This window comes from Pleurodeles waltl, chromosome 3_1 (genome assembly GCF_031143425.1).
Source record: "Pleurodeles waltl isolate 20211129_DDA chromosome 3_1, aPleWal1.hap1.20221129, whole genome shotgun sequence".
Taxonomy (NCBI): domain Eukaryota; kingdom Metazoa; phylum Chordata; class Amphibia; order Caudata; family Salamandridae; genus Pleurodeles; species Pleurodeles waltl.
The window spans coordinates 1,437,175,641-1,437,190,877 of record NC_090440.1 but is presented as its reverse complement, the minus strand read 5'-3'; the positions used below and the strand labels follow the sequence as shown (position 1 = coordinate 1,437,190,877).

The 15,237-nt window shown below is 43.9% G+C and overlaps 1 protein-coding gene across 1 annotated transcript in view; it reads right to left on the bottom strand.

Annotated features, from left to right (window-relative positions):
• Window positions 1-15,080, bottom strand: part of TIMM8B (translocase of inner mitochondrial membrane 8 homolog B) — a 35,018-nt gene extending 19,938 nt beyond the window's left edge. The window contains exon 1 of the mRNA XM_069224975.1: window positions 14,887-15,080. Coding sequence (XP_069081076.1) covers window positions 14,887-15,003 — 117 coding nt within the window. The 5' untranslated portion in view covers window positions 15,004-15,080. The remainder of the gene's footprint in view (window positions 1-14,886) is intronic.
• Window positions 15,081-15,237: the final 157 nt, after the last annotated feature.

Genomic DNA, 15,237 nt, shown 5'->3' with positions numbered 1-15,237 from the left:
TGCGTTGGAGGAAGGAAGTAATGGATCAAAACATAATGGATGAGAAGAATGTGCATGAGAGTGTTAATGTGCAAAAAAGGAAATTGTATTATGACCACAAGAAGGGTGTGTGCGAGCTTGATATAAAGATTGGAGATCAGGTATTGATCAAAAAACCGACATTGAGTAAAGGCAAGAGTAAATTCCAAGGACCTTTTGAAGTTGTTAAACTATTTAGAAATGCCGTGAAGATAAAAGATGGTAGAATATGGAATCTTAATAGAATTGTAAAATTCATTGGAAATTGTTAAGATTAGTGGGTTTTTTTTTATGCATTGTATTTTGTTATCTATTCTATTGTTAATTCTTTCAAACTGTGTATATAGTTGTCTGGAGCAATTTTATTTTAGGAGGGAGGTGTGTGGTATATAATCAATTGTAATATTAATGTAGATTGTTCTCTTTGCTCTGCTCTCAGGCTGATGTCATAGTCTGACATCATGTAGAATATGGAATGTTAGAAAGGTTTGAGCAGAGCTGAGAGGAGGAGAGTGTAGTTGGCTGTGGATGGGATGCTCCAATAAAGGACCAGTTTTCATACCTTTTGGATCCTTGATTCTTCATTTCAACAGATGGGAACCGCATGCAACGAGGGAAGAACATAAAAAGTACCTTAATAGGAGCACCAGCAACGGCAGAAAGTAAATAAAGACAACAGTCTGCACTTGGGCCAGGCTCCATTGAAGAGATGAACAAATGAAGAGGAAGGGACACCTACACATGCAGACCAATGAGACGAAAGGAAGTGAGTCACTATGAAGCCAATCGAGATAAGCAATGGGTATACTCTAAACCCCTTTTTGAGGTTATTTTTTTATATGACAATAGATTCGCAAGGACAGCACATTCGCTGTCCAAGCAAGGCCTAATAAGTAGCAAAATCTGGGGACACGTAGACATTTCAAACAGGGGAAGAACAGCTGTTGGCACCAAGGAAAAAGGGAAGGCAGAGACAAGGGAAAGATGAATGTGGGTTGAAAAGAATGGTTGAGTGGAATGGCCTAAGAAAAGTGAAGGAGAGAGTAGGGTTGAGGGAAAAAGTATAAAGTAAAGAATGAGAGAGGAAAGACTTACTGGTGGAAGTGAGGGGCAAGAAAGGGCTATGTTTCAGAGGATGAGAGGAGATAAAACTGCTCAAGAGAAGAAACAGGATTAAAAACAGTGATTAGCAATAGTGACCAATAAACAGCCTGATTCCGGGGTGCTTGGGATCCGATGTGAAAGTGTAATGGGAGGTTGTGCAGCAATACACTGCTCTATTTTGGAATTAATTGGGTCCGGTGTGACAAACTAAGGGGATTTGGTTACAGGATGACAGGGGTCTAGTGTGACAATCTAGTGGGACATTAGAAAGCAAAATAAAAAAAGTACCTGTCTGAGCTGAAGTCCGATTGGAGAAATGGATTTTATAGATGAATCCTTACAGTTGCCTGCAATTTGCACAATAAACTGTTGGCTCGGATATAAAATAAATAGTTGTCACAACATAAGGCTCAAATTAATGTGTAATCTAATTTACTGACTTTGCTGATGCTATTATATTAATTCCATTTGCAGTGAGACATTTTAATACATTTATTTGGCTTCACGCTTTGTCGTCATTGTTTCATGAGCTTGATTCCTGTAATATATATATAATATAGTCTTAAAGCACACCGTAGCAGGCTATACCGGCCATTAAAGGCCCGCTCCAGCAAGCCAAAGGAGAGGGCCTTTAACAAGGGAGTGGGCCTTTAATGGCCAGTATAGCCCACTACAGCAGGCTCTATGGATATAACTTTATGCACCTGGAGGGCAGTATGATCTAATTACTAAAAACAAAGGCCTCACGCTCTGCGAGGCCTTTGTTCACAGCAACTGCTGTGAATGACAATACTGGAATTTAGCCCATCCAGGCTTCTACCGGCCATTAGAAGCTTGAAGCACTACATTGTTTTTAATTAGGCTCCCTACTTTCCTATGTTCTAATTAACTGTAAAGGTTACATCCCCTCACTTCCTGTGACATCATGGGTTCCGAGACCTTGTAATATGAACCAAAAAAGTCCTACTCCCACGAACACTTTCCAGGATAACTCCAGCTACACTATCTATGTTCAAAGCACTCTGCATTGTTCACGGACTTCCCAAGAAAATGGTCCACTATACCGACAAATTACATTTCTGTACTACAAGTAAATTAGACAGATGGCTTCTCTTTTGCTGTACACACCACCAAGCTCTAACTCCTTGTAAGCCAAAAATCGAAGCATTCAGAAGCATTTAAATCCTGAAAAGAGGTGAAAATGTTCTTGATCCACATAGTTACATCAGCTGGTGATTCTGAGATAGAACATGCAACTATAAAGCCCTCCTATCACTTATAAGCTTCAAAGTGATGGAACAATGCCAGCCAGCCAGCACAGCACACCAAGGAGACAGAGCCCCTACCAAAACTGGGGACCTCTGCCCAACATAGTATCAAAACGGCCTAGAGCTATGGAAGGAATGTGATGTCATCCAAACCACACAAGAACTGCCTTGCAACGTAATATTAGAAATACCCACTGTCATTCTGCATCTGCAGATGGGCATTTTGCCAAATGAGGTAGGTGGCGCCTTCTATAGCCTCCCTACCTCTCACCCCGACACAAACACATAGTTAAAAATGTGCTATGTTCTACCACAAAAAAACAGAATGGAAGACAGTAACTTTAGTCTAATAGTCCTCCCAGCATCAGACCAATATAGTCTATATCATTATATGATATCATAGCAATTAACTACCAGATCTCTCGTTGAGCAATATGACAGGGATGTGATATTTGATAGGAGTTGTGGGACCTTGCTGGCAACTGTTATATTTTATCGCATTTTAAACAGTAACACAACTGTGGAATCATGTAGAATTACAGCACAAAGACTTGAATCCTATGAACGCCAGTACTCTCATGCCCCTCCTCACCAGCATCACTCCAGCACTTGTCCCTTCCAGATCAGCAGCAGAGTGCAATATAGCCAAAGCAATTAGGATCCATCCTGCTATTCAAGGTGGTCTGGCACAGTCGTTAGCCATACGTTTTTCAAGATACTTATACCACATTAGTGCCAACGGTGCACATCCGCCCCACAGTGTAAGCAATGCTAATGTGTCAGCCTCCGCCCTAGCCCATGTCAATAGATCCCTGGTCCATAGGGCATCTGCCGGGTGCATTGACACCTTCCATGGACTGGCGTTCCGCCTCTTAGTACTAGCGCCGGATCCATTAATCAGCACCCCAAACGGTTGGCCCTAGATTGAGCCATGAGCCCCACCAGGCAAAGCACAGGTGTACACGGGATAAGGCAGCTCACTATCTCAGAGGTGGTAGACATTACCTGCGCCCACACCAGCTACAACTACGAGCAATCCCACACCATGTGGTAGAACCCCACGTCCGCACCTTGGACAGTCCCTGAGAGTGCCCGCGACATGCAGTGTATTTCATATGGGGTGAGGAATGTTTGAAACATATAATTAAACATGAGTAGTGAAAGCTTGCATTCCAGGATAATCCGATTTATATGGGCCACTTCACTACTTGGGCGTAAAGACTGTAGCTAGGTAAGCCGCCCAATTCGCCTTGTGACTGAGTGTCGGCACCAACAGAAGGCTATACAATATGGTTACCACCTTCATGCGTGCCATGAGTCAGTATCCCCACCAACAGTGAGGAGAAGGGGGGCTTCCCCGTGAAGCCCTCCAGCTCTTGCGAATAATGTTCACAAGTGTGCTAAATGTGAGGAACGGACCCTGCGTGATCGTGCAGAGCTCAAACAGATCTTGGAACGCCCCAATCTTTCCATTCAGGAACAGTTCCCTCCCCCCACCGCCACACACAGAATGCTCCTGCCTCCCTCCCTACCTAGGTCTCGATCAGACATGCCAGATCTCGGGCCTTAGGCAATGCCCACAAGACTAAATGGGGGCACGGGGCAAGGCCCACGACCAGCGTGGACATATCATTGCCAGCAGGAGAGCCACTGTCATCAAGGCAGAAGTGGGCGCCCTCCTGCCAGCTGGCTGGAGTAGTCAAGTCATGAGAGGCACCTTGCGCTTTTCGTCAGTGGAACCCTCAACCAGCCATTTCTTCAGCTACTGCAGTTGTGACGCCTCCCAATACAGCAAGTAATTGGGAGCATCAACACCCCCCTCCGTCATAGAGCGCTACACTTCATGCGACGCCACCCTTCTTATGCCGCTTTATCGGATGAGATCCGAGAGGCCATTTAAGGTACAAAAAAAAACAAAGGACAGGGGAAGGAACCAACTGTAATGGCGTAAAGAAGTACAACAGCCGAGGCAAGATCAGCATCTCTGCAACCGCAACCCTCCACACGAGGGAGAGATGAAGGGAGATTCAGAACAGCACGGAGGAGTGAATCGAGCTCAGCACCTTGCCCAAGTTACCCTCTAGCAAGGCAATCTCAGTATGGTACACTTGCGCCCCCAAATACTTAAACAAGTCCTATTACCAGGTGAGCCGAGGGTCCCTCTGGGAATGTGGCTCCTTCAAGAGAACAAGCAGGACTTGGGTCAGTTAACATGAAGGTCCAAGAACTTCAAGCACAGACAAGGTCACTGCTGTGTCCCGTAAATACACCAGGGCATTATCAGTCTATAAGGAGAGATCATGTGCCATCGACTCATTGCCCAAATCCCCCACGTGGCTACCCTAGTTCGAAGCAAGCACGCCCTGGGCTCCATGGTCAATGCGAAAAGCAATGGGTACAGCGGACCTTGAAGACCTCCCATTGTACCAGTCCAGGCTGGGTCGACACTATCAGCAAAGTAGTCCACAACTTGAGCACCCACAGTGTCATGGAATGGTGCGTCGTGGAGCGCTTCCGGCTGATGCCTCCTTATAGGAATCATGGCCCTACATCTGCCCCAGTGCAATGTCAACTTGAGAGGGTTGTGGTTCAGAGAGTGAGGGTCAGGTACTCCATATCACGACCTTTGCCACCAGCTTGCCGGAACAAAGAAACAAGTCCAAACGCAAATGCAGCTGGTACGCCGGGAAATAGGAGAACTCCCTACCTGACAGATTCTGCGCCCACCCCACACACTGAACCTGCATGTCCTACACAAATGCCGAAAGGTGCCTGAAGTCGCGACCCGAGCAGTTTTGCAGAGCGGGAGTACAGTGATGCCTATTTGTGTCCAAGATACAACTAAAGTCCCCCCGTCCCCCACCATATGCACATTTTCAGTAGATCATGCCACAATTGGGGGGAGTGGGAGGGGGGAGAATGTTCATTCATCCCAGGAAGCCAGATAAGTCTGTGTTGGTTGCATAGATGGATGCTATATTCAAGGAGCTACCACCCAGTTGCCCTTCAAAGATGACATAACGACACTCTAGGCCCACTTTGTTGATAGGTACCTATAGGGGGACCCCTGGGGTCAGCCATATAGGTGCACCCCTGGCATATGCAGAATAGCAGGTGCCATATATCTACCTCCCACCTCTTACGCAGCTTCGCCAATTCCGCTGTAGTCAAGTGTCTCCTGGAAACAGGTAATCTGAATGAGACAGCATGTGAGATATGCGTATACTGAATGTAGCTTAATGGAGTGGGGATGTTTCATGTCAGGAAATTATAGTGGGCTGTGTTGTCAGGCATGTGTGTGCTATAATGCACCCTGGTAGCAGTCCTCCCTATACACAAAAAGGGTGCAGCTTGCACTGCTTACGCTTCACCACCTTCGCAGACGGGGCTTCGACACCCAGTAGGCAACAGTCCAGGCCTAAAACGTCATTCTAGCCCCTAGCGGTATATGTGCGCACAATAGGTAGCAGGCTTTGGGGTCAACCACGGACACATGGGTGGGCATTGCGCTGAGGCAGGAGGCTTTCACCGGTCCCATGAGGAGCTCGCAAGCTTGCGACTGCTCTGGCTCGACCTTGCTGGGAAGTGAAGGGCATAAATATAGGCTATATTGGCCTGCTTTATTGAACACTTGGTACTAGCTAGACTGACCTGCGAAGGTTTGACACCTAGTGCCAGTCACTGGAGGAGTCTTGGATAGTCCATCCGGCAGGTTCCAAATAGTAAAATACACCAAGCTCCAACATCCAAAAAAAGAAAAAAGGTTGGATACAACAGTGCATCTTGCCAAATGGCAATCATTGAGGAGGAGTGTAACAATCGATCAAGGCAGATGTCAGGCTCCACGGCTCGTTCTCTTCACTTATTACTTCTCCAGGATCCATAAGCTCTTCGGGTGGACAATGTGCCACAAGAGCAGGCATAACAAATCTGACTGAGAAAATAAAAGGAAAAATATACAATACAAAACAGGGACTTGCTAATCAAAGCTACCACAAACTATAAAAAAGCAAGTCTCTCTCAAACTTCCTAATGAATCAGGTAGACACTGCTGCGTTCCATAACAAGACAACCGATCACACCTAGATGGACAACCCACATTACATGGAAATATCCCAAAGAGAATCAATGCAAGACAACACACTTCCAACCACAACCTACAAGGTGCAGTGTGCTACTTGTGTGGCTAAGCACCACATAGCGACAGAAAGTACGGTACAAATGCCACACCACAATGTAATACCTATTTAGATCTCGCCTACTAGAGCTGTGTGGTTGCCAAAGATCTTCTGTAAACTTATAGCAAGGCCATGATTAATAGATTTTTGATTTATTAATTCACTTCTTTTAAATCGTGTACATTGAGCCTTTTTTCTTTTTACAAGAGGCCTATTTGATGCACAGGCTTGGCATATATTGCTAATATGTCTGCATATTTTAGTTCTAAAGACCCACACATGCTAAACTAAAATATATGGCACTGATTACTTTAGGCTTATAATAGGAATCTGTAGAAGTTGTATAAATGGTTTTCTCATAATTACGCTTAGCAAAAAACTGTAATTTTTGGAAAATTTTGAATTTTGAGTAACAATGTAGAATTCTCGAGATTACACAGGCGTAATTGTAATTACTTGTTGGCCTTAGTTTTTAGATTATGACAATACTTATCTAACTGGCTTACTAACTGCAGCTTTCATGGCTGTTCGTGTGTTATCAAAAGATTATGAATAGTGCATTATATTGTTTTTTTTAATTTTCTTATTGGTATGATCACAGGTGTGATGGATTCCACCTAAGCAATAATAGTTATGCAAATACACTTTAGAAAATTTTGTAGCTTTAAGCAAACGATTTTTAGAGGTTATTTTTTTTCCATACTTTTGGGTCCTCACGTCGATTGTGAATACAGCAAGAGTTTTTGACGCCTTTACTTTGAATAATCAGCAACATGCACTTCAAGACTTAGATAAATGCTGCTAAACATAACTAAAAGCAAAGCTTTTGTAGCCGCATCCTACCACACAGAATTCTAAATGATTACGTTTCAATTAAGCTTGTATTGATAAAAGCATTATGTCAATGTTTACCTTACAGACCTTTGCATTCCCATGAAAAACATCTGCATTAAAAGAAAACTGCCTGAGTAAACATTTTTTTAATAAAATGGGGGAAAAAAAGTTTGTTTAAACATGCGCTCAGTGTGTCTTCTCACTCCTTAAAAAGCAGGCCCAAGTTATGAATGGATTTCAATTGTTTTTATTAATTTACTTTTCTGCCATCCCACCTAGTAAGGTAGTCTGTAAGATGGGACAACCGTAACGCATTATCTACGTGCACAAAATTAATGAATATATAAATTTATTGGAACACTGCTGACAGTCGCTTAATAATCATAATTTAATCTTCATTCATTGTGAAAGAAAGTTTGTGTTTCAATTCGATTAAATTTGATTTTGGTTAGGGGTTAAGTGTTAGATTTCTTTATGAATTTAAGTGAGTGGTCACATGCCAAGTAAGTGTATTATGATCTTATAGCCTTAAAACCCGCTGTAGGGGTTTCTAATAAATGTTAATCACCATGAATTGTGTCAGGCCCAATACAATATTGGTTAAAATCTTTTTGAAGGGTCAGATCGATGGTCTCGGATATGTAAAAAAGTTGCTTCAGCTTTTCACTAACTTATTTACATGAATGCTTCTATTTTATTGTTAAAACGTGTTTTCTGTGCCTGGTAATTGAAAAGGTCATATTTAAGCATCTGTTACATTGCTCCTGTCTGCTTTTATGTGCAGAATGATAGAGGGATTTTACGTTTTCTATAAATTATTCCTTAACTTACTAGAATTGTTTCCATTCTGTAGTGAGAGGTGATTGAACATGGCTGTCCTCAGCCAATAAAATGTCAACCTGTGAACAATAGCTGAAGGTTTTTATTCTATACACGTGTTCAAATTTTCTCCAGCAGAATGAATACATATAGCCACTGTTCCCTGTGTCTCTTTCCAGCTGGACTTCTCCATACGTTTTTTTAGGTCTCCCTTAAACAGTGCCATTGGGCACAATTGCATGATATCCAATGCTTACCCACCTTAATATATTGTTTTTTTGGAGGGCCTGGTATCCTGCTAACATGCAGCTTACATGTGCACATTTATGTGGTATACCATCCAATCTTATTTTTTAATTTTATTGCATGTTCTTAGATGGCCAACAACCACTTGCAAATATAAAATTAAAAAAGTAAACTTTGGATGGGATACACAAAAATCCTTCAAGTACAGTCATGTGTCCGCAAACACTGACTGTCGTCTTGGAATGCATCAGCTCATACAGTATATAAAGAGTCTAGACTCAATGGTTTTGCTAATGCTTGTTTTTTCTTGTCAGCAGTGGGGACCCTAGCTGTAGCGTCCCCTCCTCACACAAAAATCATGCAGACAACAACAGAAGAGAGACCTGCTGTTGTGTGGGACAGAAAAACTTTTCAATCTCAAAAGAAGGGGGTGGGGTGACAGGGGACAGGATGTGTGCACGGCCCAGATTGCAAGCGTGCACGTTCCTGGTGAGTTAATATAAGAGAGTCTGCTATGCCACCACTCAGAGAAGAGCCACCCCATGAATAAATAGGGCTATAAAGAAATATGTGTAAGCCATAAATATTAGAATTACCCTTTTCTCTTTCAACTGTGCGGTGCATGTTGTTCTCGTAGTTAACAGCCATCTGGCTGTTATTCTTTAACAATCTGGTCTTTATTTTTAAAACCAGGCCCATAAAAGCATTGAAAAAAGCACTAAAATCCAGGATTTTCTCCACTCTGGAAACACATCTAAATAGAGGTGGGCAAGCCAACACATTTCCAACGAGAGCCAAGCCAACTGTCAAGCTTGGCACATAAGAGCCTTTGCGCAAACCAAGCCCTGGAAATGTTTGCCATGGAAATGATGCAACAAACATCACGTTAAAATATTATAATTGCTCTTTAAAATTCAAAAAATACATTTCTTTTACAAGAAAAAGCTTTGACATTGTTGAAGCAGATCTGCTAATCGAGAAAATTACTAATGATATATGTTATTACTAATGAGAAAACGTGAAGAGAAAATAATTGTAGAAAAATAATGTGCATGTTTGAAAAATGTGCCCTCGGTTATGATTACCATGTGTCCTAAAACGACTGAAAATGTGCAAAATAATGAAAATATGAGAAAATGTAATACTATGTCATAATGAGATGTATAACCTATGTTTTACATTAATTTGTAGTCTTAATTTAGCTGAACTAAAAGGCCTAGTTCCACTGGACCTCGCACTATCGAAACATGGAGAAACCGGACGCCTTGCAAAGGAATAGAAAACGCTGTAGAGAACCTTGACCCGTTCAAAGTTCAAGTTACTTAGCTAGAATTTTCTGCAATGTATCGGCGGACAGGAGATGATGAAGACAATTTGATACAAGTATGTGTAGAGCAAGCTAAATATACTTTGCCAGGACTTGAACAATAGAGGCACTGACTGGAGAGCCATATGCAACAATGTTGATACCTGAAGGGCCGGATGAGGAGGGCATCGCATGAAGAACCAATCCGCGTCTTGTGACTTGAAACATATGTAAATTAGTAGATTTGGTAAACACCAACTATAGGTTAAAGCAGTGGTTCCCAATCTGTGCGTCACGGCACCCCAGTGCGCCGTCAAAACTAGACAGGGGCGCCTCGCACCAAGCACATAGTTTGGGAACCACTGTGTGACATGAATTTGCCTGTAAATTAGATCTTTTCGAAGCCCAGAACTGCAGTTTCACTCCCTCAGCTCTCTCTGGCCAGGCCAGTCTCTGACAAGGGAATAATAAGCTAAGCAGCTGAGGCAGATGAAAGAAAACATTTCAGTCAGTAATGTGCAGTTAAAGTGTCAAAGCCAAGTTATTTATGATGCTCGGGTGCACTTGTCTCCAGTTATCACCAAAGAAAATTAATGAATTCACAATTACCAGTTCCATGCTACGTTTTAAAAACATACAAAGGCTGCCTGAAGTGTTCAAAATTCATAAAGGGAGGCAAGACATTTGCAGTATTCGGTGCAGGTTAATGTTTGAGTTCATTCAGTTTGCAAAAGAAGAAATAAGTCAATATGTTGATGCTTATTTCACTAAAAACAAATGAAAATATTCATAATCAATTCAGCAGATCAGAAACAGAATACCAAAAGCAAATGGCATTGGTTAGAAATATAAGTTCAGAACCTAAGGTAAAAACAATTGGCCAAAGGTCAGAACAAATGCACATAAATGTGGAAAAATATGCCCAAACTGAGGTCACTGGAAAAAACATTGCTAAAGGCAGAGTGTGTGGTGGGACCTGGGAGGGACACGTCTGGGACCCTATAGAGGGCCTGGCACAACACGGATGCCATTATCATCCGAGCAGAGAGAGGCGCAAGCACCAAAAAGACAGGACACAGGGGTGTCAAAGTCATTGGGGTGGAACAGTCAGGGAGCTCGCGGACTCAAAGACCAGGGGCAAGAGAGCAGACAGGAGATTCATAGCACAGACAATGTGTGTCCGCAGGTGACCTAAGGCGTGAGTGTCCACACACGAGGCTTGAAGACTGCGACATGAGTCACGAGGGTATGAGTCACGAGGGTATGAGTCACGAGGGTATGAGTCACGAGGGTATGAGTCACGAGGGTATGAGTCACGAGGGTATGAGTCACGAGGGTAGAGGTATGAGTCACGAGGGTAGAGGTATGAGTCACGAGGGTAGAGGTATGAGTCACGAGGGTAGAGGTATGAGTCACGAGGGTAGAGGTATGAGTCACGAGGGTAGAGGTATGAGTCACGAGGGTAGAGGTATGAGTCACGAGGGTACAGACAGGGGGCCTGAGGGCACAGACAGGGGGCCTGAGGGCACAGACAGGGGGCCTGAGGGCACAGACAGGGGGCCTGAGGGCACAGACAGGGGGCCTGAGGGCACAGACAGGGGGCCTGAGGGCACAGACAGGGGGCCTGAGGGCACAGACAGGGGGCCTGAGGGCACAGACAGGGGGCCTGAGGGCACAGACAGGGGGCCTGAGGGCACAGACAGGGGGCCTGAGGGCACAGACAGGAAGCATGAGGAGACAGACAGGAAGCATGAGGAGACAGACAGGAAGCATGAGGAGACAGACATGAGGCAAGGAACACACAGACATGAGGCAAGGAACACACAGACTATGAGGCAAGGAACACACAGACTATGAGGCAAGGAACACACAGACTATGAGGCAAGGAACACACAGACTATGAGGCAAGGAACACACAGACTATGAGGCAAGGAACACACAGACTATGAGGCAAGGAACACACAGACTATGAGGCAAGGAACACACAGACTATGAGGCAAGGAACACACAGACTATGAGGCAAGGAACACACAGACTATGAGGCAAGGAACACACAGACTATGAGGCAAGGAACACACAGACTATGAGGCAAGGAACACACAGACTATGAGGCAAGGAACACACAGACTATGAGGCAAGGAACACACAGACTATGAGGCAAGGAACACACAGACTATGAGGCAAGGAACACACAGACTATGAGGCAAGGAACACACAGACTATGAGGCAAGGAACACACAGACTATGAGGCAAGGAACACACAGACTATGAGGCAAGGAACACACAGACTATGAGGCAAGGAACACACAGACATGAGGCAAGGACACACAGACATGAGGCAAGGACACACAGGCAGTAGAGGCAGGATCACACAGACAGGAGGCAAAGACACACAGGCAGGAGGCATCAGGACACAGATAGGAGGCATGAAGGCACAGACAGTAGACAAGGACACACAGACAGTGGGAAGGAACAAGCAGGAACACACAGTCAGGAGGCAGTAACACAAGACAGGAGGCAGTAACACAAGACAGGAGGCAGTAACACAAGACAGGAGGCAGTAACACAAGACAGGAGGCAGTAACACAAGACAGGAGGCAAAAAACACACACAGCCAGTAGAGGCAGGAACAGACAGACAGGAGGTAAGGACACCACAGGCAGGGGATACAGTCAGGAGGCGTGAACACACAGAAAGGAGGCAAGGACACACAGACAGGAGGAAGGAACACACAAACAAGAGGCAGGGACACACAAACAAGAGGCAAGAACACCCAGGCAGAAAGCATGAGGACACAAGTCAGGAGGCATGAAGGCACGGACAGAAACAGGAACACACAGACAGAAGGCATGGGAACACAGTTAGGAGGCAAGTACATACAGATCGGAGGCAAGTACACACAGGAGGAATAAGGCAGACAGCATGCATGAGATCGCAGTCTGGTGTTAGAAAGGAGCAGACAGGAGAGTGCACAAAGCATGCTCATAAAGAGGAGAGAGTTAAAAGGGAGGAAGCCAGACAAGAGTTTACCTGGTGCCATCGAACTGGAGGCAATAATGTGCAAAAAAAGAAAAAACTAGAGGGCAGGCGCAGACCAAGGATCTGAAACAATATTCCTGTATCTATCAGGGCCTCACAAACCCTGCTCAGGAATGAGCTAAAGACACACCACTTTAAAAAGCACTACATCACAATGCAGTAAATGTTCAGTTCTCTGGGAACCCTGTGTCCCTCCAATCAGTCATTGACACTGCATGGGGCTCCGCAGTGGATAGGGTAGGATTTCACACATGATTATAACACCTTCACCGGCTTCATCCCAATTATTTTCAGGGAGAAAAATGGAAGCACTCCAGAGGCCGGGCTTTCATCTCCCCACCCACCAAAAAAAAAGTAACATAATGGGGAGCTGGTGCCAACAGGTCAAGGGAGCCATGGTTTGGAAAAGTTTGGGAACCACTGGGTTAAAGTCATATCTGAGAGACCCTAATAAAAAGTTGTGACAAGGGGCTAAGACATCAGAATTTAGGAGAATTGCGGGAAGAAATTGATGACGTCAGGAGACGCTGTCTGGGGTGCTGATATTGGGTTCTCACTCTGTGAGCCTGATGTGCAGCTGACTAATTGATGACCTGAAGACAAAGACTTGTTGCTGATCCATCCTGGACAGGTAGCTATAAAAATGTGACTGACTATTTTGTGCCTTTTCTTCTAGGTACCAACTGTGCTGTCTTATAGAGATTCTCACTTAGGTAGAATTTTCAAAATTGATGTTTTCTCTAAATTGTTTTTCGTATGAAGTCCCCCAGGCTAATGCTAATCTTGGTTAGGTAGGCTGTTAGGGGTGGCGTTGACAGTGACAAATGACTGACGAACTTAATTGCTGAATTACATTATTAATGCTGGTATTCATAGCCTATGGTATTGTATTGTCACATATGTGTTCTTAAGAAATAATGTCCTTAAATTGATGAATTAATAAAAGATTGATTTGAATAAAGATTGAACTAACGGATGATTTAGAATAGGGAATAAAAGTTGTTAACTCCTTTCTGAGTAGTGAGTATTATGGTTTGAAGCTGTTTTCCATAGAATGTTCCTTGATTATTGATGTTCGGTACTATTTCAGTAGTCACTGTACGGCTAGGATACTCCTTGCGATTCAAAAGGTTCATCAATTACACGTGTCCCCTTTTAAAGTTTACTTACTATGGACCAGGCGTGTTAGAACATTAAAACGTCACATTATATGACCTCACTCAGAGGATCTTATTAAAAAATGGTAGCTTTTTAACATGAACTTAGAACCATACTTACCCCCACCCGTCCCTGGCGACAACAGCATTAGTGAACTAATAATAAGCAAGTCAGTTGTCCTGCGAATCCTGAATGTTGCTCCGAGTTAGATGAGGCAACACTGCGGTGCATAAAAATAAACAACAAAATGTTTGCCTAAGGTCATACTGTAATTTAAGCGGAGGAAGCAGGGATCAATTTCAGGTTTCTGGTTTTACTTGGTACAAATCAGCCACTGGATAGGTATATATTTGTCTGTACTTTTTAACGCCGATATTAATGCTTTGCTTTCAACTCGTTGTGCCTGAGAGTAGTGCGAGAGGGGAGGTAAGAAGCCACATGGACGACTGGTTCGTTTAGGACTCAAGGTATGGCTCAATCTCTCAGAGACTCAACCACATCTACAGCTTAAACAGCAATTTAGCAAATATATCTGATACAACGTATTTATACGTTTTTAAATCGCTTCAGAATGATTATTAGAACAAACAGAGGCGAGGTAGATATGATACTACAAAAGAATGCTGGCAAGCTTACACGCAGTTTTTTTTAACCAACCAGCTTGGATGTTCCAGAATAGCAAAACGTGAACAAATGTCTGGTATGGTTTGGATTTTCTATGAAAGGTGGCAATCTTACCTGCAGTCCACCACCCCACCCACAGAACACCCACCCCCATGGTTATCGTCCTTAAATACCGATCACAGTGTCGGTTGGGGCCAATGATGGATTCTATTTCGCGGGTAGCGCCGCTCTAGAGCACGATTATTGTGCACGTGCCCCTTCCCCTCCGGAGGACCGTCTCTCTCGCACGCACCTGTGCCGTGAACTGCGCCTTCTGCTGCTCTACAGCCAGCATGGACTGCAGCTCAGCGTTTACTTCTTTGGACCCACTACCCGCAGAAAAGTCCATATCCGGGGAATACTCGGCCATCGTGCCCAGGGAAAACAGCTAGTTCAGGAACACGACCTTCACCTGCCACTCCTACAGCCACAGAAAAAAATCCACAGTTTTTTTTTTTTTTTTAAATAAAATACACGTGCGTGGCGGCCATTTTGGAACGGTTTAGTATTTGTGAAATAAATATTAGATGCAATGGATGGCACGTCACGATGTACGCATCTCCAGCATCCCAAGTATTATCTCGCAATAATGGAAATTGTCGTC